Source organism: Rattus norvegicus, chromosome 11, assembly GCF_021556685.1.
Source record: "Rattus norvegicus strain SHRSP/BbbUtx chromosome 11, alternate assembly SHRSP_T2T, whole genome shotgun sequence".
Taxonomy (NCBI): domain Eukaryota; kingdom Metazoa; phylum Chordata; class Mammalia; order Rodentia; family Muridae; genus Rattus; species Rattus norvegicus.
Window position 1 is genome coordinate 70,510,729 of NC_141544.1, and position 27,716 is coordinate 70,538,444.

The window sequence follows — 27,716 nt, forward strand, 5'->3', positions numbered from 1 at the left end:
GGTATTGTTTTGTTCAATGGCACAGGTATGCTATACCTTAGAGCTGCCCTGCTCTCCAGGACGCTATCAGCCTTGGCACAGTGAGCCACTTAGAATGTACAGTTGGGCTTACCATCAAGAGTAAGTGGGAGGGGTTGGGGATTTAGCTCAGTGGTAGAGCGCTTGCCTAGGAAGCGCAAGGCCCTGGGTTCGGTCCCCAGCTCTGGGGGGGGGGGGGGGAGAGTAAGTGGGAAAGAGAGGTCAGAACTCTGACAGCTATTGTCATGGCCAAGGCATCCTTCCTTTGGTTTTGAGACAGCATTTCATATAGCTCAGACTGGCCTGGAACTAATGATCTTCCTGCTTCCCCTTACCCAAAGTGCTGGGATTGTATAGGCATGTGCCGCCATGCCTGGCCTTTTCTTATGGACTTCTATAGTTTATTTTGTAATTAAGCAATTTCATTTCTTATATAATTTTTTAATGTAAAAATTGACTAAATTTTGTGAAAATCTGAAAAATTTTCCTCAAAGATGTTTGAAAACTTCCTTCTTCAGTTTATGTACTTGGAAGCTTTAAAAGTCTAAACATGTGTGTGTATATGTATGTATATTATACAGTAATATTTTTTTGTTTTGGAGAGGAAAATATGTTTTGCTGACTTTTTCCACTTAAATGTAACAACAGTAAGAACTTAATAAGGAAAAAAGGTTTCTTTCAGCTATTTCTTAAGATGCAAAAACTCTGTTACTTGAAGGCCTGTTCTGCCTCTACTAAATTCATCCTGAAGTAAAATACAGATGTGAGTTTACTTCAGCATCCAAGTCTGATTTAGAGACTAGGTTCTAGCTCTTCCCTAAGTATCTGTTCTGGGGAAGCATTTGGAAAGACGGGACTGGGCCAATATCTGTACTACCTAGGAACAATTTTATGAAACAGCTTGTATTAGCATACAACAGAATACCTTTCAAAGATGTAAACTTCATTTATAGACAGGATTCATACTTAATCACAAATTATCTGGAGGAGAAGGAAAAAAGTCATTCCTAGCCAGCAAAATTATTTAGGCCAAAATTCATGTCAAGTTAATATGTCTCCTCTAGAATGTTTGAGTCATGAGCTCAGACCTGAGCAGCTACCAATTGTACCATGTGCTATGGTACAAACAGGAAAACCCCAGCATTAGAAGCTTTCAGCACTAACAGCTTGCCAGCTTTAGGTATTCAAAAATACATTTCATGGTGATGGAAAGGCTCTCTAAGACCTGGCTGGAGAGATGAATAGATGGAAACACTGACATGTTAAAGACTTTTAAAAATAACCTTTTTAAAAGAATGTCGGTGGACATTTATTCATGAGAACACCTGCTTATGTAATTTAGCATCAAGCAGGGTAGATGTTTTAGGCTCTTTTAAACCTTGTGGTAATGACACACTATTAACCCAGCAAGACTATGTAAAAGCCTTGAGAACAGCAGAGAGATTTCTTCTGGATCATGGTAACTTCTGAAGGTAAAAACAGGAAAATGAAACAGAAGCTTAATGGCATGGTTTGTACTTGCTGGAAAAGGTCAGCACAGCCCGCTCTAATCAGAGGAAATCACCTATTAGGAAACTGATAATTCCAAAACGTTTCAAGGTATAGTATGTTCATCCTGGCACTTGAGTTCCTGACTGTGTAATTACTGAGCATCTAACTGCGGATTCTGTATTTTCAGTTGCTCGTGTTTCACTGTGCATCCCAGAAAAGATGGACTTTATTTTCTGAGCCACAAGGTCTATTTTAATCCTTTGGTGGTTTTTTTCCCATAAAATTATTTGCTTGATAAAACTTTTTTTCAGATACTTAGAAATCTATGTTTCTGAAATCTAAACATATATAAGTATGTATGTATATTATACAGTAATTTTTTGTTATGCAAAGGAAAGATATTTTTGCTGACTTTTTTCATTTAAAGGTAACAGCAGTAGAACTTGGAAAGAAAAAAAAAGGTTCTATTCAGCTATTTCTTAAGATATAAATCTTTTCTGGGTCTCATTGAGACAAAATTATCTAGCTGATATAAAGGTAGGTAAAATGCCTGGGGAAGGGCCCCAAATGTTACATAAGCCCCAATAAGCATTCTTGGGCTCCTCCTTGGCTGAGAGACCACACTTCAGTGAAAGCCAGTCTGCTTGCTTGCAGTAATCAGGGTATAAAGCAAGGCTGAGACCCTCAGGTGCCCAATTTAATTTTATGTGTCTGAGTTAAGTACTTAACAGCACTGTGAGTAGGGTGGAGGCAGAGGATTTTCCTAAGGCTTTCTAACAAGACAAGTGCAACAAGCAAGAAAAACTGTTAGGAGTGACCTCATAAAAAGTGAACAGCGCGGACAGCACCATACTCCAGAACCCAATCAAGAAGGCAAATGATAAGGGGATAAAAGTCTGTAGCACACATGATAATGTAAGCATCAATAGTCCTAAAAATATGAAGGGGCAAGTGACCTATGCCTGTCCATATATCCATATCTGTAAGTGTATATAGCCAATACAGGAATGTTTAACCTCACAAGCAATAAAAATGCAGATGATAAAGAAACTATAAGATAAAAATAGAACATATATTCTGTCTTAAAATATTTACCCTAAGTAAGCATTATGTGTATATGATGCAAAGACATAACTACCACTGGGATGTCTGGTGAAACACTGAAATAGTGCAGACTGAAGGCAATGTAAACCTCAGCCATCCATATGCTAACCAACGTCTAGCTTAGGTCTACTATAGGATGTCACGTAGGCATGACAAAATGCTAGCAGAGAACTAGAGCCCATAGTCACCAGGGTAGGTATCAGGTCCACCTACCCTAATGCCCATTCCCAGAAATTCTGATTAGGAGGTCTAATCCTGAGAAATACTTTTAATGAAATATGACTAAAGTATATTTAATAACATAAAAGTCCATGGTTTATTTAGAAAATTCAAAAAGTGTTTATAGAAAAGCAAAATAGTTAGATTCCTATTAAAAACAAACGAATAAGCCACCGCAGAACAGCCTTGCATAATAGCACATGTGGGAAGTAAGACAAGGGGATGAGGAGTTCAAGGCAAGCTGGTGTAAAATACACTGTGCACTAGGCAAGACCCTGTCTCTAACAAAGGGAAACAAAGCAAAGCCTTCCTTTACCTGAGAATGGCAGACTAGCTGTCTTCAGTGACTTGGTCGGGGGAAATTTAAGGCAAAAATAAACATTAACAATAACAAATTTATATATGCTTCAAGGGAAAAGACTAGATAACTACACGTCCGTGTTACTAGTGGCTGACTCCTGATGATGAGTTACATAGAGCTGGTTGTTTACTGGGACACAGTCTCATTACATAGCCCAGACTGGCCTTGAATTTACTAAAAAGCCCAGGCTGACAATTGCAATTACAGGTATATATCATCACTGCTGGCTTTAAAAACAGTTCTTGGTGATTTTCTTCTATGAAATTGTCACAATTAGAATGGACAACTTTTTTTTTAGAAAAAAAAAATTTAAAAATCCATTATGCCACAAGCTTATCCAAAAGGACATGTGTGAGGGTCACATGGGCTCAAGAGTTGTCTGTCAGCAGTGCGCCACCCATCTCTTTCCAAAGGCCTTTCGCTTAGCTGTCATGTATCCCTTTCTGTACCATGTCCTTACCAACTTCCAGCTAGCCCAACGCTGACCTCTAACTATTGAAAGAAAAGATCAGGTCGAGAAAATAATCACAGTGTGGGTGGTGACCTCTGCACTGTGCAGCCCTAACCTCTGGGGAGCTGAGAGAAGCACTCCAACCTCAGATGTTCTCAAAGTGTGAGGTTCAGATGCAAGTCCATGGGAACATGAAACCCAAACAAAGGGAACAGTGTACCTCTCCACTGCCCACTGCTGGATCCACCACGGCCGGGGCCTCAGCGAGAAGACCGATACCTGATGACCCCTTAGAATTGAGTTTCCCGAGGGAGGCTGCCTTAAGCAGTTCATCCATTTTCTTCCTAGTTTGCTCCTTGGCCAAAGCCAGCTCCCTCTTTATAACTTCTGAACCATGCCAACGCTGCCATCCACCAAAGCAGTATCGAAGAACTTGTTTCCGGTTAAACTCAGTAGCCAGCTGTTGTTTTCTAGGAGACAAAGCACTTCCATTCAAACAAAGAAGCCATGCACACTGTTAGTTGATAATACAAATGAAACATAAGGTCAAAGAGGCCTCTGAAATGCTCCATGTTACATTAAACTAAATTGAATACTTCACATTCCTCAGAGCAGACTCTCATCAAAGGCATCGATACCCAAGAATTACCTTCAAGGTGAAAACACGATTGCACTGTTCTACCTTTCCAATAAAACATATTTCATTTTACTGTGCATACATGTGACTATTTTGAAAAGAAGAATGAATTAGGGGTGGAAATCTAAGGCAGATAGTTAAGAGAAAACTCAGTAACCTAACCATATCATTACGCAATGATGCCAATAATTAAGACTTATCAAAATCCAAGTGAAACTCTGAGGATGATGTTGTTAAGACCTGCTGAGGGAGAGAAGTACTGAAGAGGGCTCACTTACCAAAGCCCTGACCTGAATGAATGAGTTGGGTTGAAGACATCAGCTAAGCACCAGACACATGTGAAGGTCCCAGCCCAGGCTACAGTCTGATGGAGCTCATTCATCGCCCAAGAAAGAGCTCCTTTAGGCTCCTGGAACCTTCATAAATGAGTGAACCTGGCTGGTGGAGTTAGGAGTGGACAGTATTTTTTTTTTTTTTATTAACTTGAGTATTTCTTATATACATTTCGAGTATTATTCCCTTTCCCGGTTTCCGGGCAAACATCCCTCTAATCCCTCCCCCTCCCCTTCTTTATGGGTGTTCCCCTCCCCATCCTCCCCCCATTGCTGCCCTCCCCCAACAATCTAGTTCACTGGGGGTTCAGTCTTAGCAGGACCCAGGGCTTCCCCTTCCACTGGTGCTCTTACTAGGATATTCATTGCTACCTATGAGGTCAGAGTCCACAGTCAGTCCATATATAGTCTTTAGGTAGTGGCTTAGAGTGGACAGTATTGTATACCCCATGGGAATCTTCCCCAGGAGACATCAGGGTAGAAGCTGGTCAAGAATTCAAGCCTCGGGACTGAGGAGAAGGCTCAGTGGATAGAGCATTTGCCACACACCTGTAGGGTCTGAGTTCAGAACCAATGTAATAACCAGGTAGGCGTGGTAGCTTGTCTGTCAGCTCAAAACACAGGAAATGCAAAGGAGGAATCCTTAGAACAAGCTGGCCAGCCAGACCAGCAAGGCTCTGGCTTCAGCAAAATCCCTTGACTCAATATGTAAGACAGAAGCAACCTAAGACACTTGACAGCAATCACTGGCCTCTGTCTGCACACATGTGAACATCACATATGCAGGCACCCACACACGTATATACATACAAACACACGCATGCATGCGCGCACGCGCGCACGCGCACACACACACACACACACACACACACACACACACACACACAGAATACAGGACTAGAGGTTTCTTACATCTACCTCCTATTGGAAGGGGTGGTTATCACCATAACCTTAGAACGCATTATGTGATTAATTATGTGGAATCATGTGTCCATTTGGAGACTTAAAATCAAGTATTATTGACTTGCCTTCTTTTAAAAAGATTTATTTATTTACTTTATGTATAAGTACACTGTCTCTGTCATTCAGACACACCAGAAGAGGGTATTGGATCCCATTACAGATGGTTGTGAGCCACCATGTGGTTGCTGGGAATTGAACTCAAGACCTCAAGAAGAGCAGTCAGTGCTCTTAGCCACTGAGCCATCTCCCCAGCCCCTTATTTGCCTTCTTAATTTTAGCTTGTAAATACAACCAAGTTCTTTTCTGTTAAAATTATATATGCACTCTAGGGTCCTATCAAAAAATCATAACCATTTAAGTCAGTGAGTATGGAGAACGTTTTTTCTATAGACTTTAAAAAAGGAGATTCATTTAGTTTTGTATATGACTGTTTTGCCTGCATAAAAATATGTATGTGGACCATGCGCGTGTATATAGTATCCACAGAGACCAGAAGAGGGCGTCAGATGCCCCTGGAACTGGAATTACAAAAGACTGCGACCCCCCACTTGTAGGTACCCAAAACTGAATCAAGGGGCATCTGGAGATGCAAGACCATCAACCAAGTGCTTGTAATTGATGAGCTATCTCTCTAGCACTATTTCTATAGTTTTATTTTTATTTTGTTTTTGTTTGTTTGTTTGTTTTAATGTTTACAAGACTTCTGATCTCTGCTGATTAACTACGGTGAAAACTGTTACAATGTAACTTAATATAGCACTTTATGAGTAAACTTAAATGAAGCAAAAATATATATATAAGTGAGACAGAATTTCACCAAACTGTATGTATCCTTGCTACCAGCAATGCACTGCGATTTCTGTTCTTTTTTTTTTTTCTTTTTTTCTTCTTTTTTTTTTCTTTGCGATTTCTGTTCTAATACAACCTTGAGACACAAGCAACTCAGCTGCCATGGTTTCAACACACCTTCTAAAAATGTCGTCTCAACTCCTATTCTAACAGTATGAAGAACTGGAGCCTTGAAAAGGTAATCTGGGAGCTGGGCACTGAGGCTCAGTGTCACCAGCCCTCCACTCCCTGAGAATAGGCTAATCAAGTCATGAAGGCTCTGACCCCAGCAACACTAATGCTCTTAGCTTGGAGGTGGGTTACCAATGGGAACGGCGAGGGCCCCAGTTCCTGTCTGTCCAGTGTGTGCTTCCTTGCCCTTGTCATGACAAAACCATGCTCTGGATTTCTAAGTCCCAAGAACTGTGGACCAAATAAACCTCTACTGTCCATAAATTATTCAGCCTATGATACTCTGCCACAGAGGCAGAGAAAGCGACTGGGACATCTTCCAACAGCATATATCATTATATTTAATTGATCTCTATAATTCTTTGATGATGGTTGACATATACTCCGTGACTGGCAGGTACTTTCTATAGTAAAAGTGCACTGTGAGTGATAATGAGTGCGCATGCATCTAGAGTGGAAATAAGTAAGGAGACTGCGTCTGATACAATTTTAGAAGAGGCCGTAAGTAAGTAGCAGAGGAGGAGGAGGAGGAGCTAAGCTGTAACAGCTAAGCAGGGAGACAGGCAAAAAGCCTGAAGTCTTCTCCAGTGAGGAAAATTCAGACATTTTAGGATAGAAGATGCACGTTGCTGAGTCTGATTAACACGACATCCAATTTATATCGATCTCAGGGATGCGTGTGAGATGTTCCTGGTGTGCTAACATAATTTTTACAGCATAGACAGCCCAGAGCAGCACTGAGGTTTGGACCTTGTAAAATTCTTTAGATACTACAGAGGACAAAGGGAATCTTTTATGACTATATCAAGACTAGGAGGGTAGGAAAATAAGCAGAAAGGCACAGAGTGCTGAAAGCCCACTCTGTGATGGCCACACAGGCGCCCTGAGTGCAGTCATGCTTTCTGTATTTGCCGACTAAGGAGGAAGGGTCGAAGGCACACGCTAGGAAACGAGACACAGGCTGCTTTGGTGCCCGCTGCTCTGCACTTCATGTTGGCATAGTGACAGCATCCCTGATGAATCGACTTCTATGCCTTTTAAAAGATCGCACTAAAACTCGCTAGTTCTGGAAGAGGGGTGAAATCACCTCCATTTCATAAAATCTCAGTGAGAGGCAATCACTTAGGTAAGTTTACCTGAAGAAAAGGCTTGAGACATACTTCCCAGACAACCACAAAGAAGGACAGAGTGCCTCATGGAAAAGAGCCTGCCCCAATATGCTTGTGAGCTAAATCAGAACATTTCTAGCGAGAGCGTATAAATTGATCATCATAATTACATAACTGTCTGCAAAGAAAGGCTGTCTCTCTGGATCTAAGAGCACAGAACAGCAAAGACTTAAATAGGAATTCCATGTGAATCACACTACCCAGGATCAACACCTTTGCCGGTGCTTTTAGTGAGAGCTGTGCAATCTGGGGCCTCAAAGTCAGGAGAGCACCCAGCAGATCTGGGCTAGTCGGTACGTGGCTGACAGTCTCTACGCTTCAGACTCACCCTTAGAAATGGGTCTGAGAACTCTGCACTGCCTGATCTTCAAATGTTTTTTTTTTTTTTTAATTCTTTTGGTTACCTATATAAAACAAACTGTAAAAATACAGAATGAAATCCATAATAATGCTATCTTATGGCGAGTCTTCTGAACATCTAAGCCGTGTTCTAATGTTTCCATTGTTTCAGGTAGGGCTTACACAATCGGCATATGGAGATCAGAGGAAAACTTTTCTCCTTCCACCATGTGGGTCCTGGGTCTTGAATTTTTCAAGAGGGAATGGGAGGGGATACATATCCACATGCCAGGGACCTGACTAAGTACAGAAATCTGATGCAGAATGTAAAAACAGCAGTGACGGGAGCAGCTGCATTTGGGACGAGCAGGTTCAGCAGGAATGGGAAAGAGCACACTAATGCATTCAATAATGCACTAGGTAGCCCCCAGGGAATCAGGGGATATAAGACAATTTTGTCTAAAGGAGTTTTGACAGTGAGCCAGGCAGTGGGAGTCCGGTCCTCTGACAGATCTATTAGGACTTCACTAGATGCATATGCCATGTGACCTATGGCCATCCACCTGGGGATCTGGGTGAGCGGAGGTAGGAAGGTGGCTGAACATGATTAACAGAAGCTCTCTGCATATGGCTCCCCAAAGAAGGCTGGACTGAGAAGTGTTGGAAATGAAGAATTATGGATAATCAAGGGTTTTAGGAAGGAAGAAGTGGGAGTCTTAAGAAATGAAAGGGAGAGATTAAGGCAAGTTCAGGCATGGCCAGGGGCTTGATGTGAGGACTGCAGCACAGGAGATGAGGGAGGTGGTTGGTACAGCCTAGGGCAGGTACCTCCTAGGAAAGACCAGAGAAAGCAGGGGAGCAGGACTCAAGAAGAGCTGGCAGAAGATACTGAAACGAACACTGCTTATTCCCAATTTCCTGTGGAACTGTCTAACGATTCAAGAGGGAAGGGAGTAAGAGCTATGGCACCAACCTGTGAAAGTGAATGTGCTCGTTGAGACCGTCACAATTTCAACGCCACAACGTCAAAGACATGAGGAACAGAGTTTCGTTGTATTACCTCAGCAAGTGAATGTGGAAATGTTTCTTGTGCTGAGATTCTAGTATGATATTATACTGAAGTTTAATAAAGCTGTTTATTATAGTAACCACATTTTCATTTCATTTTACTTTTGGGGGACTAGGTCTCAGGGTAACCCAGTTCGGCTTCAAGCTGGCTATATGCTAAAGATCGCCTCCGGCGGCTGAGTATCTTTCCCTCTCTTCCTAAAAGATAAAATTACAGCCATGAACCATCAACCCCAACTCAACACTACTTCTGAGAGAGATGGCTGGAAAGTGAATGACCACAATTCCTATTAGGGAAAGCCAGATGCATTTGCAGAGTAAGTGCATGAACCCTTGAAGTGGAGGTGAGACTGTGCATAGGCCCAGAAAGCAACAGCGGTTACTAAATTATAGATAGGAAGAGAGGGATCTGTTGTTGCTTTAGTGAGCAAGTGGGAAGAACAAAGCAGAAAGCCCACAAGGCTGGGCCTGCAGGGGAACAGACCATGAGGAGACAAACAGGGAACAAAACAATTGTGGGTGTAGAAATCAGGGATGTGGACTCAGTTCACATCTGAACAGACAAGTGACTTCAACAGCATTCTGCCATGACCCACAGCATTAGCTGTGTCCTGTCAGGGCACCGGTGAGCCGTGAGCTCCCACGTGAGCAACCACTCTACCACTTGTCCTCCCCAGAGCATGAAGACTTCATTCAGTTAAACTCGGGAAGCAACGGAGCCTTCTTTCACGGCCTGGCTCACTTATCCCTGTAGTCAGTGTCCATCCAAGGATGGGGAGAAACCCCAGTGGGCCCAGTGAAGATGGCTGGGGTCTGAATTTCCTACAATGACGTTTAGGACAATACTTACAGAGAGCTGGGGACTCAGATGGGTCTGCAAGAACAGCTTCTTCCCTATCACTCTTTCTCCAATGGTCGTACACTTGTTCATTTGTTTGTTTGCTCTTCCTTCCTTCCTTTCCTTCTTTCTCTTTTTTTAAAATGTATTTATTCATTTTACAATCCAGTATCAGCCCTTCCCCTCCTCCACGTACCCCCTCATGCAAGTCCTCCCCCCCCCCCCCCCGCCCCCGTTTCTGCCTTCCCTGGATGTCACCCTCTCGGCCCCCACCCCCATCTGACAGCTCTTAGTTTTTACATCACAATCTACAGCAAATTCCCACATAGCAGAAAATCACCCTGGCCCAGGAGAGCACAGCTAAGATGCTGTCTGGCTTAACTGAGAAGCAGACTTTCTGGAGAAGGCTCTGAGTCAAGAGTGCTGAGGACAAGCCTCTCAACACACTTGCTCCATGTGGCTTTTCTGCGAGACACTTCTATGCTCTGGGCTTTCTTTTCCTTATCTGTGAAACAAGGGGCTGGATCAGACAATCCTGAGGTGTCATCCTGCTCTTGGATATTTTTTGTTCTAAGGTTTTATGGTGAAAACAGTATTATAAGTTAAATATTTTCTAACTTCAGCAGTTAAAATTTTTTAGTACCCATTCTGAACATTTAAAAATAGACACCTGAAAATAATTCAGATACCAGACTAAAAGTTCTGAGATCTTAAAAAAAATTGGCACATTATGCTATTACGAAATCTCCATTTAGTGCTTTTATATTTAAACTGTTTAATTGGAATGGAATCCTGAGTTCTCCAGATTTTTCATCTACAAGTTTCTTCTGGCATACGATGCTTGAAGGCAGCTTTTAAGTTTATCACTTCACTTTCCACTCTCTGCCCTCACATGGTCTCCAGTCTACATTCTTTACTCAGCAAACCTCACATCAGTTAGATTTCAGTATGCTGTCACCCCAGTTCCCACGCCAATCACAAGGCCCAGGGATTCTGGAAACAGATTAAAGGAGTGTTTTCCTCACTGGCCCTTTTCACAGAGATAATGCACCCCAGCACATGGTGCTTGAAAAGCTTTAGAACCAATGTAATTACTTTACAACCAAGTAACACCTAAACTTGTCCTGGCATATGACGTTTCCCATGGGGGCTGGGGAGGCTTAGAGGGTAGAGCATTCGGTGCTCTTTCAGAGAACTTGAGTTCAGTTCAGAGGGTCTAAGACCTCCATAGGCACAAGGAATGCACTCGAGGCACATAAATACACACAGACAAAACACCTACATGTAAAATAAACGTAACTAAACTTTTAAAGGTGGGGAGCGCAACTGATAGCATAGCTTGGAGGACTGGGTTCAGTTCTCAGAACTCACAGAAAGGCCCACACCACCCATTAACTCCAGCCCCAGGGAATCTGATGGCCTCTTGGGGTTTCTACAGGCTTCTGCATACATGTGATACTCATGTGGGCTCACACAAAAACACACACATTAAAAATACATAAAGAATGCAAGCAAGCAAGCAAGCCAGCTTCTCGGAAGCTGATGGACTTGAAGGCCACTTGGTTGATTATCTCCGGCTACACCAGATACCTACACTCCACACAATGAAGTCAGTTCTACACAACCTGAGGCACCTACCTGGCCAGTGACATTTTGCTGTGCTTTCTTAGCAGCAGCAGAGAACATACTCCTCACTGTACAGCACTGCTGAACACCCACACTGTCCCTAGATACTGTTTTCCTCACCCAGGGCAAAGGACCATGTACCCAACGCCTACATGACCTCCCAGGGCTGATACCATCATAGGCTTGTACAGCTGTGCCTTTCACTGTCACCCCTCTTCCAGACGCCACACACTTAATTTTTCATCCTGAATGGATGCCAGAGTTGTCATTAATGATTGCACATAAGAACATAATGCTTTCTTCAACCTAGGTGTGTCCCAGTAGTAAAATATGCATTTAGCAAATGCAAAGCCCTGAGTTCAACATCCATCACCACCAAGCCACAGCCACAAAATAAAACTGACTGCATGTAAAGTTAAACTTGGAAATGAAAACAGAAAATGTATTTAATTTTAAGATAATAAAATAAAAAAGCTTTATTTGAGAATAAATTCTGTTTGACACAGCACCAGTAAATAGGGACTTGATCTAAAAGCATCAGAAACCTCTAAATAAGGTGTGGAACAAAAGACAGCAGTGTGGGAGGAATCGCTCTTGGCAGGTTGGCCCTCCCAGATGGATGCTTGCCGTGTCCTTAATTAACATTCTATGTACAGAGAGCGATTCTATCAATGAGATTTATTGGCATATAAAGCAAGCTCCCTCTTCAGAGCTGTGAGATGGTACATGGCACATGGGGCTGTTAGCATGCAAAGCCCCATCCTTCCTTCACCGAAAGGGAACGAGCTCCATCAGTACCTCAGATAATCTGCTTCACTTCTAATGGTCAGCTATGTCCTTCTACCTGGGTAACATGGAAGAACAGGTCACCGTATCATAAGATGAGTCTAGTGGACAGCATTTCTGAAGTTGATTTTTGGGCTCTTCAGAGGGAAGATGCCCTTGATAAGTATACCAGAAGGATTTTCAGAATCTAAAGAATGGTACCTGTTTTCTTCCCTAAGGTCATTTTCCAAGGCTTTGGTCTCTCGTTCCAACTTCTGGGATCGCGTATGGTCTCTCCAGGCTCTCAGGACCTTCAGTTGAAGCTTCCAGTCAGACAGGGTCCCTGCTTTCCCCAGCTTAATCCTATGATCCAGAATCAGCTTGTGCCAGGCAGAGAAATACCGTTTTTGACACTGAAGTGGAAAGATTTGGAAAATCACCACCAATCAGCTCTTGTGTTTCAAATATGCAACATTGACAGCCCTGTCCTCAGATTTCCCCATCACATGAATCGCGCACAAACGTTACCTGTGATTCTAATGGAAGGGAACAAAGCTCAATTCTTTCATGTTTCTAGGAATGAGGAATTTAAGTCAGGCATCTGGGGTACCCAAAGCTTCAGGCCTTAAACCAAAATACTGAATTCTTATTACAAGGCACTGGTCCTGTGTTAAACTGGGATAGCAGCTCATGTCTTAGACAGGAACTAGAGGCCTTAAGAATTTGTGAGAGCTGCTTCCACTAAGACCTACCCCACTGAGATGTCTTGGGAACTTCAAACAGTAAGCCTTTAGCTCAATCCCCTCGAGCACCCCTTGTGAGCTTCACCAGTGAACACGAGTAACAGTTGGGGCCTGTGCCTTGACAAGGCAGTTAAAAATGACTAGTTTATCTGGGCTACCACTAATCATGTTAGTAGGGTTTTGATGAGTAGGCCTAGAGATTTCCAGCCCTCATGTGCCTATGTAGCCAATAGCAAATTAGACAAGGTCTACCAAGTTCCCAGAGCATGCTTTAATCCGGGTCTAAGGAGAAAAATCACTGCTACCCAGTCCTTGTCTATATACTCTATCCTTATTAAAAAAAAAAAAAAAATCAAACGAACAAGCAAAATCATTCTTTCTAGATCCCTCTGCTGTCACCTCTTGGTGTCAACACCAGCCATACCATGTCACATTTCCTTGTCTTTACTTGCTGCCCCTTCTCTGCCTATGTCAGGATTACTTCCCACAGTTAGTCCATGGCCAACTCCTCCACTGTATTCCAGTGAGCTTTGCATTCTTCAGTCAAGCTCTCCCCACACTTCAGCAGGATCTCTCCCTTAGTTTACTGATTTCCATGAAACTGTGAGACTCCCCAGAGGGCATAGGACCTTAGCTAGGAATGACAAACCTGGCAGGGGCTCTAAAGTAGAAGATCAAACAGAAAGCAGCAGCACAGGAAGTGGCCCTTTGGGAAGGTTGGGTTTCAAAGAGCACAGGCTAACTCACAGCCTTCTTCCTTTAAAAACACTTAACATACACACAACAACAACAACAACAACAATAAAAAAAACATTAAAAGACCAATAAAATATAAAGAAACATGTTAGACTTCTCGGTCAGAATTACTTTTCTATTCAGGATATCAGTTACATTCCAGTTTAGATAAACATACAAGGTTATAAAACCTCATCAGGAAAAACCATGAACAACATAAGCCAAGCCCTTCTTCCCTTTATATCACTTCAAATGAGGACACATTTTCAACTGGAGCGTACAAAAGAGGAGGGAGGGCGGGAGGCAGAAGAGAAAAAAGGAGAGACTTGGTGTACAAAGGGTTTGCCTTCACCCATCCACAGGGGACACACAGCTGCCAGGTTCAGGGGCTGCTTTGCCTTTTCCCATTATTTGCTTCTTTATCTTTTGGAATACAGCACCTTCAAATATTTTAGATTTATATATTTTATTTTTATGTGTATGAGTATTTTGCCTCTCTCTCTCTCTCTTTCTCTCTCTCTCTCTCTCTCTCTCTCTCTCTCTCTCTCTCTCTCTCTCTCTCTCTCTCTTTCTGAGCTCAGAAGTAGAAAATGGGTCCCCCTCGAACAGGAGTTAAGGATCGTGGAGAACTACCATGTGGGTCCTGGGAACCAAGCTCAGGTACCCTGAAAGCACAAGAACTCTTAACCACTAAGCTTGCTCTCCAGCCCCAGAACACAGCATTTTTGTTAATATGTGCCACTACCAAAAGGAAATGTCCTGTGCCTATTCCCGGACTCACTAAGGTTGTCCTCTCGAGCTGGGGATGGAGCTCGGTGGTAGAGATCTTGCATTAGCATGTGCAAGACCCTGGGGTCAAATCCTGGATCAATCCCTACTGACTGACTCAGTGAGACGCTCTACACATAGCCGTATTCGGTCTCTCAACTCCTGGAGCACATTTTATGGTGAAATAGTGCGACAGAACCCGACTTGATATATTACTTCTTGTATCTTTGTTCTTCTTTTTGGAACTTTTATGTGCACAGATGCTTTGCTTGCATGTATGTCTTTGTACTGGTTGAATTCCTGGTGTCTGTGGAGGCCAGAAGACGGTGTTGACTCTCTTGAACTGGAGATAGATATTTGTGAGGCACTACATGAATGCTGGGAGCCTAACCCAGCCCGGTGGAAAAGCAGCTTATGCCTCCCGTAATTGCTGACCAGCTCTCCAGCTCGTTTCCTTGGATTTTTATGACCCTCTGTTACAAAAGTCAAAGTAACTTCCATGTACTATTACATTTTTTAAAAGATTTATTTATTAATTATATTTAAGTACACCGAAGCTGTCTTCAGACACACCAGAAGAGGACATCAGATCCCATTACAGATGATTGTGAGCTACCATGTGGTTGCTGGGAATTGAACTCAGGACCTCTGGAAGAGCAGTCAGTGCTCTGAACCACTGAGCCATCTCTCCAGCCCTGTACTATTACTTTTTGAATTGTTATTATTTGTTTGTTTATTGATGCCAGAGATTAAACCCAGGGCTATCCACATAGACAAATAATATACAGCCAGGCTACACCCCTTGCCCTCTATTGTTCTACATGTACTATTTTATTCATTCTTAGATCATTATGATAAAAGAGAAATTGTAGCTATTCTTGTGATTCAGTTCACTGAATTAAAACTTTAGACAGAGATTTCTGGATAACTGAATTCACAAAGTAAAACATTAGTGTTAATCCCAAGGCCAAAACTAAAAATGCTGGCATCCTGGTAATGTCTCTAATTTATAGGTAATTAATTAGTCTATCCTAACAGTGAAGGATACATTCTCTGCTTTGAAACTGAATGAAAACTACATATAGCCTACCAAGGTAAAACAGCATCTCTAGAAACTTAGCTAAATTTAGGAGAGCAAAATTAGAGCCTATAAACTCTATAGTTAACATGTTTCTTTACCATCCCAGCGTTAGGACCCCAGGAGCAGAGGGCAGGTTTCCAGGATGTGGAAGGGGCCTGACTGCAGAAGCTAACAGCAACTCTGTGACAGGGGCCTGGAGCCCTGTGTTATTGAAATAAACTTGCTATTGGGCTTTCACCCTGCTTGCTCAAAAGCCATCTTATTAAAATTTAGATTAAAAAATAAAGAATGAATCAAAGATAGATGCTTAGTTATTCTTGATCTATAATTAATATTATTTAGGTAAACATGAGTCTGATAAATGTGCTTGAAGAAGACACTGGTAAAGGAATACACTCCCAGTCCTCTCATTTAACTTACAAGGGACAAGAAGTGTCATGCTTCCACAGATAACATCTATTTGTTCTCTTCAGTCTGCTATCAGTCACTTTTCTTATTGCTGTGGCAATTCTTGGCAGAAGCAATCTAAGGAAGGGTTTACTTGGGCTCCAGGTTCAAGGGCACAGTCTGTCATGACAGGGAAAGGAGGCTGCTCCTTACAATGGCCTAGCAGTAGTTGCAGTTTGAGGCAGTGAGCCACCTGGTACCCACAGTAGGGAGGGGAGAGGGATGATTACTGATCCAAACTAGCTTTCTCCTTTTTTATGTGGTTTGGTGCTGTTCACATTCCCAATGAGTCGTCCCTCCTCCAGTAAACCTTTCTGCAAAGTCCCTCACAGGTGTGTCTCCTAGGTGATCCTAAATCCAAGCAAAGTGACAAGGATTAAAGGTCACACCCACACCCCCAGTAAATTGCCTGTTGCTCCTGTCTCTCCTTCAGTTCACAGTCTAGAGCTGCAATAGTACTTGTGATGGTTTGTATATGCTCAGCCCAGGAAGTGGCACTATTAGGAGGTGTAGCCTTGTTAGAGTAGGGGTGTCACTGTGGGTGTGGGCTATAAGACCCTTATCCTAGCTGCCTAAAAGCCAGTATCCTGCTAGCAGCCTTCAGATGAAGATGTAGAACTCTCAGCTCCTCCTGCATCATGCCTACCTGGATGCTGTCATGCTCACACCTTGATGATAATGGACTGAACCTCTGAACCTGTAAGCCAGCCCCAATTAAATGTTGTCCTTATAAGAGTTGCTTTGGTCATGGTGTCTGTTCACAGCAGTAAAAGGCTAAGACAGAAGTTGGTACCAGGGACTCGGGTATTGCTATGATAGGCTTGACCATGTTTTTGTTTGGAAGAATGTGAATTTTGTGACTTTGAACTTGGAAAGCAGTAGAATCCTTTAAGTAAGGCTTAATGGACTATGCTAGTAGGAATATGAAAGACTTTGTGGCTGAGAGTGACTTGAACTATGCAGACCTGGCCCAAGAAGTTTCAATGGAGAAGAATTTCAGTATGTAGCATAGAGACTGTTGTGGTATTTTGGTGAAGAATGTGTCTGCTTTTTGCCATTGTTGGAAGAGTCTGCTTGAGGCTAAGGTCAAGAGAGTTAGATTAATCGCTTTGACAAAGGAAGTCTCAAAACAGTCTGGTATAAATTCTGTTGTGTGGTTACTAAAGTTCACTTTTATGAAGAGTGTTTTAATGAAAAGGAGCCAGCTGAGAAAGGAAAAATATAAAATATGTAGTTCGAGTATTAAAAGGGTACCAGGAAGTGAAATGGAGCTGAATCTGTGTTTAAGGATATTAAATTGAATTAAGGGAGTAGTGACTTTGGGGCAAGATCCCGCCCAACTAAATTTAGATTCAGTTATGGTGGTACACACCTTTAATTCCAGGAGATAAACCAAGCAGATCTCGGAGGTCAAGACCAGCCTGGGGATAGAGCAAGTTCTAGGTGAAGAAAAGCTTTTATTTTACATCCAGGCATGGTGGTACACACCCTTAATCCCAGGAGACAGGCATGCAGATCTCTGAGTTCAAGATCAATCTACAGAGCAAGATCCAGGACAGCCAAGCTTAGGCACTGAAGGAGTTGGAAAGGAGAAAGCCGGTGATAATGTAATAGAACAAAGGGTCCTGGTGTGTCTGTCCACAGCAGTAAACTGCTAACTAAGACAATGCTCTAGACCCTTGCTCTTCAAAGCACACTGGAGGTGGAAGAGGAGTGCATTCTGTTTAAGCTAGGAGAACTGGGAAGTTTTACTAGCCAGGTAACTAAGAGGTTTTGGTTGCTGATGGTGTCCAGATATAATCATATCTTCTCCCTGTAGCTTGACCATCTATTTATTACAGGCTTGATATGGTAAATGATCCAGAGAAAATCATGGCGGGGATGAACTGTACCTAAGTATGTAGCTATAATAATTCTTCAAATACAATACTACAATATGAGAGAAAGTTTTAAAGTGAAATGCTGTCTTCCTCTTAAAATCTTCCACAAGACAGCATTTGGTTTTAAGATTTCCACTAGAGGGAAGAAATGACAACCTACCCTGCTAAATTTATTACCTGCACTGGAGTTGCCCTCGTTTTGTTGGCAAGAAAAGCTCTTCCCTGAAGTGTAATCACACTGCTGTCACCGCAGATGATTGACACTACGTGGAGCAGCAATTTGCTATCTAATCTTCATTGTAATTCTAACCCTGTCACTAGAGATGCTTGTTCTGATTAATGAAGTGGGTAACTCATCAAAATTCCTTAGCTATTTCCCTTTTGTCAGAAAGCTCAGTGATAATTGCATCAAAATTCTCTGTCATGGAAAAATAAACAATGAATTGTAAAGAGGACAAAAGTGTCAACAAGTTTACAATTTATTTTTGCTGAATGGAACTAACTGTGGTGCAACCTGTGGCCTAGGGGACTTGGCTGAGGTTCGAATGTCAGGGAGAAGGTTGCCCTCCCACAAACACCCTAAAGACTCTTTCTGCTCCCATTCTGAAAGGAGCAGACATCCCACACTGCAACTGGAAAAAAATCTCCATTGCCTTGTTTTCCTTTGTGAATCACTGTTCAAAAAAAAAGCACCACAGAAGCTACAAAGAACCTGGGACTTGAAGAGGATCTTTTACCACAGCAACAGAAGTCTGCAGTAGCGAAGTGCTCTATAACCTATCCTTCTCATCGTTTTGCCTCCCCACATCCCAGAGAAAAGAAATCAGGACTCCTCACACCCCACTAATTATCTAGATTCCTTAACTGACTTCACTAGAAGATCAGAAGACAGGCATCAAGTTTCTAGGACAGAGTGCTAGGCCTGGGACTTTACGTCAGACACCATGGAAAACTCCAGAGGCCTGAATGCCTCTACAAGGAGACACTTCTATATTCCATTTCATTCTTCTTTTATATTTATTTTTTTACAACCCTTGGTTTGAGATTTAACAAGCACATCCAAAAGCACAGAATCAGCTTTCACCCAGCTTTACAACTTATCTAAACTCCTGCAGATCAGGAGCTTCCTCTGTCTTCCTCACCGTCTCCTCACCTGCAGACTCTAAAACCCCAGACATCAGACACTGTAGCATTCCACTCATAAATGTGTTACTATGTATACATAACATATTAGAAGTTTGGCAAACTCTGAATGCTGTTAGGAAGTTTCAATCAACAATACTGTGTTTATCGAATAGGTATTCTGTGTTGTTCTAGAAGGAGTAGACTTCAGGAAGGAACTGGTTAGTCTTACTGCAATGTAGCTTACAGCCTGACCCCTGTAGGGCAGGGTTCCTTTCCCAGCCCAGCCTGAGGTAGATTTAGGATGCTACCATGTCTTTATGAAGGCTGACCATCGTTCCCCACCGCCTTCCTTTTCCTTTGAGATACTCTCATCCCTACATTAGTCCCTAATCTCTGCTTCCCCTTCTCCAGACCTGGGCACTCACACACAAAGACTATGCTAGGAACACATCTTACCTCAGAGAACATCAGACAAATGCTTGTTTCAGCTCCAGGGTGGTCCAACAGGGGATTTTTATAAATATTCACCAGAAATGTCTAGTGTTTAAGAAAAAAATCCACCAGAAATGTCTAGTGTAAAAAACAATCTACTCTGTAAATTTTTAGAGAATGGCCTGCTTACGCCATGGGCTTCGCCTTATTTTATTTTGGTTTTGGTTCTTTAGACATAGAGACTCTCTGTGTAGCCCTGACTGTCCTGGAACTTGCTCTATTGACCAGGACAGCCTCAAAATCCACCTGTCTCTGCCTCCTGAGTGCTAGGATTAAAGGCATTCGCCACCACTGCTCATCTTTCTCCTTTCAAAAAGCAGATTTCAATCAGTATCTTCTTAAAACAAAGCAAAACAAAAAAACAACAAAACAAATATACTGAAGATTAGGCGTTGGTAGAGACTATGTGGGGTCTTGGCTTAAGACCCAACCCTGGAAACAAACATTGTTGAAGAATAGGAACCTCTGGGCTTATGGCACTTTGGAAGGACAAACACTGGCTCAAAGTTGACTACACAAAAGTAAGCCACACATGTCTCAGACACCTGAGGAACTATCTCGAACATAATGCCTTTGGCAATAACCTAGAGGCAGAGGCTCGCCAGGCTCACACTCTGCATGCACGTTTCCAGCTCTCTTTCTCTGCACTTTGAGGCCCCTCCCTCGTCAGGGAGGACAGTGGCTGTCAATCCAGAAATGGCTTTGCTTCTGTGCTCACTCTGTGGGCATTCCCACAACAGTAAGATCTTTGGAAGGGAACCACGCTGTACAAATGAGGCACTTAACTACAGGTTCCTGCATCCTGGCAGGAAGAAAATGCAGGTTTCCCCACATATATCACCATGCTTTCTTGATCTAGTTTAGGGTGAATATTTGGAAGGCTCCAAGCCACAGGCATAATATTAACAATGATTCCTGTGGGTCATTACGATCTTACCCTCTAGCAGAAAAATCTAACCAAATAAGCAAATCAAAATCTTCTCCCCAGAGAATGCAGATTTAGGCTAATATCACCCCATTTTCTATTGTTCTCTGAGACTTTCCCAAGCAGAAGGGATCATAGAGTTTCTAATCTTATTAAACAAAAATGTATTTCAGAATAGAGAATTAAGAAGGCACTTTCCAAACAGTGTTAAGAATTTCATGGTTAATCCCATGTTGTTTCTGCTAATTAGCTATGACACATGAATTGCTGAATCTCCCAGAGAGATTTCACTGCCAGATCAAAGAGAAGATAGGAGAGGGCCTACTGGAAAGTTGCTATCTGAAAACAAGTTCGTGACACAGTGAAGGGGACGCTGAGGAGATGGGGAAGAGGATGTATGCTGAGTGCCACCTGAATGCATGTGCTAACAGCAGAGCCCAGCCCCTCTCAGCAATCTGTTAATTATGTAGCCACCAGCACTGAGGCAAGAGGCCAGCCTGCTTTCAGTCTGAGCCCAGCCTGAGTTACACTGCAAGCCTTGGGCTAGTCTGGGCTACCCTAGGAAATTTGTCTGGGGGGAAAAAAGGCTAACTAAATTAATAAATGAGATGCCAAGAATTTAGAGGTACAATGAAAATCCAAAATCAAAGCACAAGAAATGATAGACTTAAACTGGAGCAACTCCTAGAAAGAGATTTCCCTGATAACATTCTATATGAATATCTGTATCAGGACTTGCTGTGAAATATTCTGAGCACACAGGCTCAGACCCTGTGAGTCACTCACTGTCCCTGACGTGAGTCACTGGGCATTTTCCTCTGGTTCACCTGTGGCCTGTGAAGGCAGCTTTGGGCTCCCTTAGAAATGGGCAGAAATGTAGAACCAGACCTGTGCTGGAATTTACCAAAAGACTATCCTATTTCCAGCTGTTATGAGGATTCAGGTAGGTAAATCTTACTGTATTTTAGACATCCACTGCAGAAATTGAAAGAGGTTTAAGATCCATCTCATAGTAAACAATACAATCATACAAAAGGGGAAGAGAAGACCTTAAGTAATGTTGGGAAAATAATATTTTGACTGAAAACTGTAAGGCTAAAAGCGAAACTACTTCCTGGTTCTCCTACTCCACCTTGGGATTAGCAATTCTCAACGCACATTGACAGCAAAGTAAGACCAAAGTACAAGTCAACAGAATGTGGACAAATGAGCCGGCTTTCTTTAGTCAGGGGAAAGGGCTACAAATATAGGGGGGACACCTGGATTACATCAAAAATATCATTATGAATTCACAATGACAATACAAATTCAGACAGTTCAAATGTAAATTACAAATAAGGGAAGGGAAGAGATAATATGACTCCCATCCCTGTACTGTTAGTCTAGAATTAGAGGGATTGGATTATGGGAAAATTTTATATTTATAGAAAAAGAGAGAAAGGAGAAGAGACAGACAAACAGACATAAACATGACATATTTTCTATGCTATGGTGCTGTAATCAACACTTGTACATAGAATCCTGGTTCCTTTAAGGGAGAATGATCTTAAGAAACAAATTAAGACTACTGTACACACTGCTCTGGGGGTCATTCTTTTTATATCTTCTTAGCACACAGAAGTAGGATGCCTGAAAAAAGAATGGATGTGTGCTCCAAAGGCAGAGAAGGCAACCTGAAAGCTATTTCAAAGGCCAAAGATGGGACACTTTAAGCTACAAAATAAACAACAGTATAACCCAGAGAAAATACAAAATCAGTGAGTCCACACTGAATAAAACCAATAATTCACAAACCAACAAGCAAATAATCGACAAAAGGGCCAGTTCTTTCTCATAGAATTTAAGACGATACATACAGGAGAAACAGGAAACACAAAACCAGCACTAGGCAAATAGCACACTAACAGGAGTGCAGGCAGGATCCACCATAAATGTTCCAACTGCTGAGTGACAGTGGAACAACAGACGCTCACACACATTCACAAGCTCTCCTGTCAGTCATGAAAGGATAATGGTGACTAATGGGAAACTCAGGAGACACATGCTGGATTAAGTGCTCAACGATTACCTACGGCTTGACATGTAGGGAAGGCACCATATCACTCCTCATAGTATTCTTACTGAAAATTTCATTCCAAGCAACAGACACCAGGAGACACCCTAAGTTGAGAAAGATATTACAAAATGTCTAACCAGTTCTCTTAAACAAAATACCAAAGCAAGCAAACAAACAAACAAAACAAGTTTATAAGTACAAGAAAAGACCAAAGATCTGTCACATAATGAGGAGACGGAATAAGCAAGTCACGAGATGGGTGTCAGTGAGAACGTGACTGACGTTCTGACAGGGTCTCTCAGTGGTAACCATTTCTTAATCACAAGACTTGCTCAACACTGGAAAGACCGGTGACAGGAATTCAAAAACTGTCTAGGTAATTTTTGTATGTATTCTGAACGCCAAAAGCAACCTTCAAAATAGGACCTTAAACATAATAATGCCAAAAAAAATCAAGTGTAATCTGTGGTAAAACAAGGATCCTTCCTTCAAATGTTGTCAATTTTCTAAATATACTGGCATGTCCTTTTCAAACAAAGCAACCAGAGTTAGAGGGGCTACTACTGTAGTTACTGTTAACTCTGCAACTCCATCTAGAACACTCAGCATATCTATAATACATAGGATTTTTACCGTAAACTAGAATCCACTGCGATTTTTAAATTTTTGGAAATACATGTCTTACTTCTGCCTGGTTGCTAAGCTGTCATGGCATGCTTTCTTTGTCCCTTTTTGAAATGCCCATGAATATAAATTCTTTCCCTCTTTTCTTTATTATTTTGAGTATATGTCTGTCTTAACATTTCAATTGCTGTGCACAATGACCAACCCAACTCTTAAAAATGTAAATGTTTAACTGGGGCTGGCTTACAGGTCCAGGGATTTAGTTCCTTATCATCATGGCAGGAAGCATGGCAACATCCAGGCAGACACAGTGCTGAAAGAGCCAAGAATTCTACATCTTGATCCAAAGGCAGCCAGGAAAAGACTGTCTTCCCAGAGGCAGCTAGGAGAAACTATGTTTGGCAGCAACTCTCTTCCACACTGGGAGAAGAAGCCTGACCAGAGGAGGCCTTAAAACCTGCCTATACAGTGACACACTTTCTCCAAAAAGGTCATACCCATTCAAAGATGGCCACAAGCCCTGATAGTGCTATTCCCATGGGCCAAGCATATTCAAACCACCACAGTCTATATACCACTTATACGCCTGGAACCTGTGAAGCCCAGACGAGGGTGAGGGGTCCCTGGAACTAGAGTTACAGAATGTACACTGCCACATGGGTGCTGAGAATTAAAGCTGGTCTTCTGGTAGAGCAGTCCATGCTGTTAAACACTGAGCCATCTCTCCAACCCTCTGTGTGTGTGTGTGTGTGTGTGTGTGTGTGTGTGTGTGTGTGTGTGTAGCTCTGGCTGTCCTAGAAGTCAAAATGTAAATAAGCTAGGCCTCACTCTGGGATCTACCTTCCTCTGCTGCTACTCAAGTGTTGGGATTAAAGGTGTGAGGCACCATGCCTGGCCCATTTTCTATTTTTTTTTATTAGGAATCTTTACTGTTGTTATAGAAACACACACTAATTGCATATATCTCTTGAAGGTTACAGAATCTAAGAGTTCTTGTTAAGTCTTTCTCAAAATATTAATCTAAACCCTTTATATTTCCTTCTATTTCTGAAACTAAAACTGATTACAATTTTAGTATTGCAATAATGATAACTTCCTTCCCATCAGTCAAGGATGTCACCATGAAATATGTACATATTTTAATAACTCACGTTGACTATTTTTTCCTTTTATTTTAGTTAGCCATATCACACTCAAATTCCTGTTACTGATTTCCAGGGCCTTTATAAGTCCATTCCTACATTTGTCAAGCTCCCTTAGTATCTCCCTACACTCTCTTTTCTCTTGTTAGATCCAGTCACTTATGTATTCATTCTATTAACTTTCATGAATTTTAGCAATGCCTAAGGCCGAAGTGTAGGTGTTGTGGGGGATAGAAAATATACATATTTATCTTTTCTCATCTAACAATCTCATTTACAAATCTGCCAAGTAATTCATTTTATATGAAATGTTATAATCCCTAATTCATATTTTGATCAATTGCCCTTCATTGAAAAAGCTGCTTAAATAAGAAGTTGTTATGGTTTGAGTATGAAATGTCCCCTGGAGGCATCATGTTTTGCATGTCTGGTTCATAGCAGGTGGTGTGATTTTGGGAAATCCTAGACAGTTTTGGAGTTGGGAAATAGATGGAGAAATGTCAGTAGGGTAGAATGTTGAGGGTGTATCTCTGACCACTTTCTCGTTGGCTCTGTTTCCTGTGTGCTGACTGTGAACACCTGTCTTCTATAGAATGCTCCTGCCGCCATGATGCTCTACTAGTGCCTGGGTCATGACCTGAGCCCTCTGAAGCCATCGTCCAAAATGCAGTTTCCTTTCACATTTTCTTCTTCTGTCAGGTACTTTGGTCACAGCAATTCCCAAGGAACTGATGCGGAGCAAATGCACTTCTCAATATAAAGTTAGCCAGTTATGGCTGCAAAGGACTAAGTAACCTTCCTTAATGGATAATTCAACCATCTACTATGCTCGCTCTTTGGGACTAAAAATAAAATTTTAAAAGCTTTAGAAAATCATTAGATATTGTTTCTATAAAAGTTCTTCTAAATAAAGTAAAAGAAAAGAAAAATAAAAAGTAGATAGGTCATTAGCAAGAGAAGAAGAAACATAAGTTATCGTTGTTTGGATTTCAGATACCAGAAGGCAAGTGACTTGTTCTTATACTGTCTGCACAACCCAGGCAGGACTACCCCTGACACCATCAAAGCAGAAGCCCAGTGCTCAAACACCACCAAAAAGCAGAGTTAAAAGCTATTCTAAGGAAGTTATTCAGAAGGAATCCTTAGCTTGGTCTCAGTTCCCTGGAGACTCACCCACACCAGCACAGTATGGAAGGACATCTTGATCATAGACTTGATGCACTGACCTGTACTCCAGGTCAGCAGGCAGCAGGGAACGAACAGTGGGGCCCATTTACATATTTAAGATGAGTTCTCACTGACTTAGGATTCATATTCTCTCTTTCTCTCCCTTCCTCCATCCCTCCGTCTCTCCTTCTTTCTTATTTTCTTGAGATATGGTCTCACCAGGGAGCGCCAACTATGCTTGAATTCACTATGTAGCCAGAGCTGGCCTCAGACTTGTGATCCTTCTGCCTCAGCCTCACATGAGACAGGCTGACAGGTGTGACCCACCATCTCTGATGGAGCATCTTGTCTTTCATACTACGGGATGCTGAATGGAGAGGCACTGCAATTCTCACCTGTTGATTTTCTTTGAAAGTCCGGATTAGTATCTCCCTTAGTTCTCTTTTTCTTTCTTTTGCAACTTTTTCCTCACCCAGATGTATGTGAGCACTTTTCATCATTTTTCTCTCTGCATTCCTCTGAGAACTTTCTTCTTGCCTTTTCTTTTCTCTATTAGTAACAATTTAAAAATAGCTATTAGATTTAAGAAATAATTATAGCCTACTACAGTGGAATGAATGAACACTGAGTATTCCAGAGGAGGGTGACTTTTAAAAAACTTATAATATATAAACAAAATAAATTATGTATTTTGATAAATAGACCAGTAGATGTTTTAATGAAGCATTTTTACTGACATTACTATTAAGCTATACCTTGATCAAAGTTTGTCTATTAATAATGATAAAGTTCTCTCTTCTGTGTTTGAGAACTGGTTCTCTTCTACCTTGTTTTGAGCAGGGTCTCTCTTGTTTATGCCACTGCATTTCTTAGTTAGGGTATGTATCCTATCTTTGCTACCCATCCTGCTGAAGGAGTGCTAGGATTAGAAAAGACTAGGATTAGTTTTTACTATCAAATACTATAAACCTTGTATTTGGGACAAGAAATAAATCTTTGTATCTCGCCATCTTATAAGACAATTATAATACAATATTGAAATTTTGTTAATCCTTCCCACCTAGTAAAACCTTAGTTTACACTAAAATCCACTGCTCTACCCGAGGAATTGATGGTCTGGACCAGTGATCCTGTTCCCTGAGCAGCAACTCCTTTCCCATACTCTTCATAACAATTCTCTTCAGACGAACCAGCTGAAAAAGACTGTGAGGCTGGACCACAGCCAATGGGGAAAAGACACCACCACCTCAGCTAGATAAAATTCAAATGTACTTCCTATTCGGTGAGACCCTCTTTCTTGAACGAGTAAGGTCTGTCTTGCCTAGGCACTTCAATTGGCATGGGAGTCTCTTTCTTCCTAGTTGGTTCTGGGGATTGAACTCAGGTTGTCAGGCTTGTGAAACAAGCACTACCCCCATGAGCCATCTCCCCACCCTGTATCTCTTCTTATTCGAGGGCCAAATGAACCCATAAGTAAAGAAGGACTGAAATTCCTATCATGGGATTTTACATGCTTTCTAGGAAGAAAATTTAATAGAATCAAAAATTACTAAGGAGAAAATGGAACTAGAGAATCTTCCAACCCTCCATCCCCTGTGCTTCTGCAGGCCTTCCTCCCTCACTTGCTGACTCACGTGACCTTATAGACTTTTGCCTTTGTTTGTTTGAGATGGTCTCCTGCAGCCTAGGGTGTCCTTGAACTCCTTATCCTCCATTTCCCAAATGGGGAATGACAGTCATGTGCCACTGTTTTCATGTGGTTCCGGGGACCAAGCCCAGGGTTTTGTGCATGTTAGGCAAGTACTCTACCAAGTCAACTACACCCCAGCTCCTAACATTGTCTTTTATTGGCACTAATCTCAGACATGTGCTCACAAAGCATATGCTCTCAGTGGTGCAGAGCAGAGGGTGAGGAGTCAGTTCTGAAAGCTCACGTAGGCACGAGGGTTTCAGGAGCTTTTCAGCTGTAGAAATTCAAGTAAAGAAGAATCTAGAACACAGACATGATGTCATTCATCTTTACTTATTATACAGGAGGCATATAATGTTATGTCTTACTACTGGTGATACTAGACTGTTTCACTGGGTTAAAGCTGACTATCTGGTGTTAATCTATTATTTATGATTTTT

At 41.9% G+C, this 27,716-nt stretch overlaps 1 protein-coding gene across 8 annotated transcripts in view; it reads right to left on the minus strand.

The window, feature by feature from the left end:
• Ccdc191 (coiled-coil domain containing 191) overlaps positions 1-27,716 on the minus strand; it is a 70,586-nt gene that overhangs the window by 24,207 nt on the left and 18,663 nt on the right. For 5 of the 8 annotated variants that reach the window (XR_015632676.1, XM_087575834.1, XM_087575833.1 and 2 more), the window contains 2 exons: positions 12,624-12,814; positions 3,865-4,114 (listed from right to left, as the gene is read on the minus strand). Coding sequence is in view for 6 of the 8 variants with exons in the window: in XM_087575834.1 (XP_087431960.1) it covers positions 3,865-4,114; positions 12,624-12,814 (441 nt within the window). In the remaining 2 variants the exon portion in view is untranslated. Of the gene's footprint in view, positions 1-3,864; positions 4,115-12,623; positions 12,815-25,981; positions 26,136-27,716 lie in introns of all 8 variants that reach the window. The other 3 variants (XR_015632675.1, XM_087575832.1, NM_001427765.1) reach the window with 1 other exon arrangement.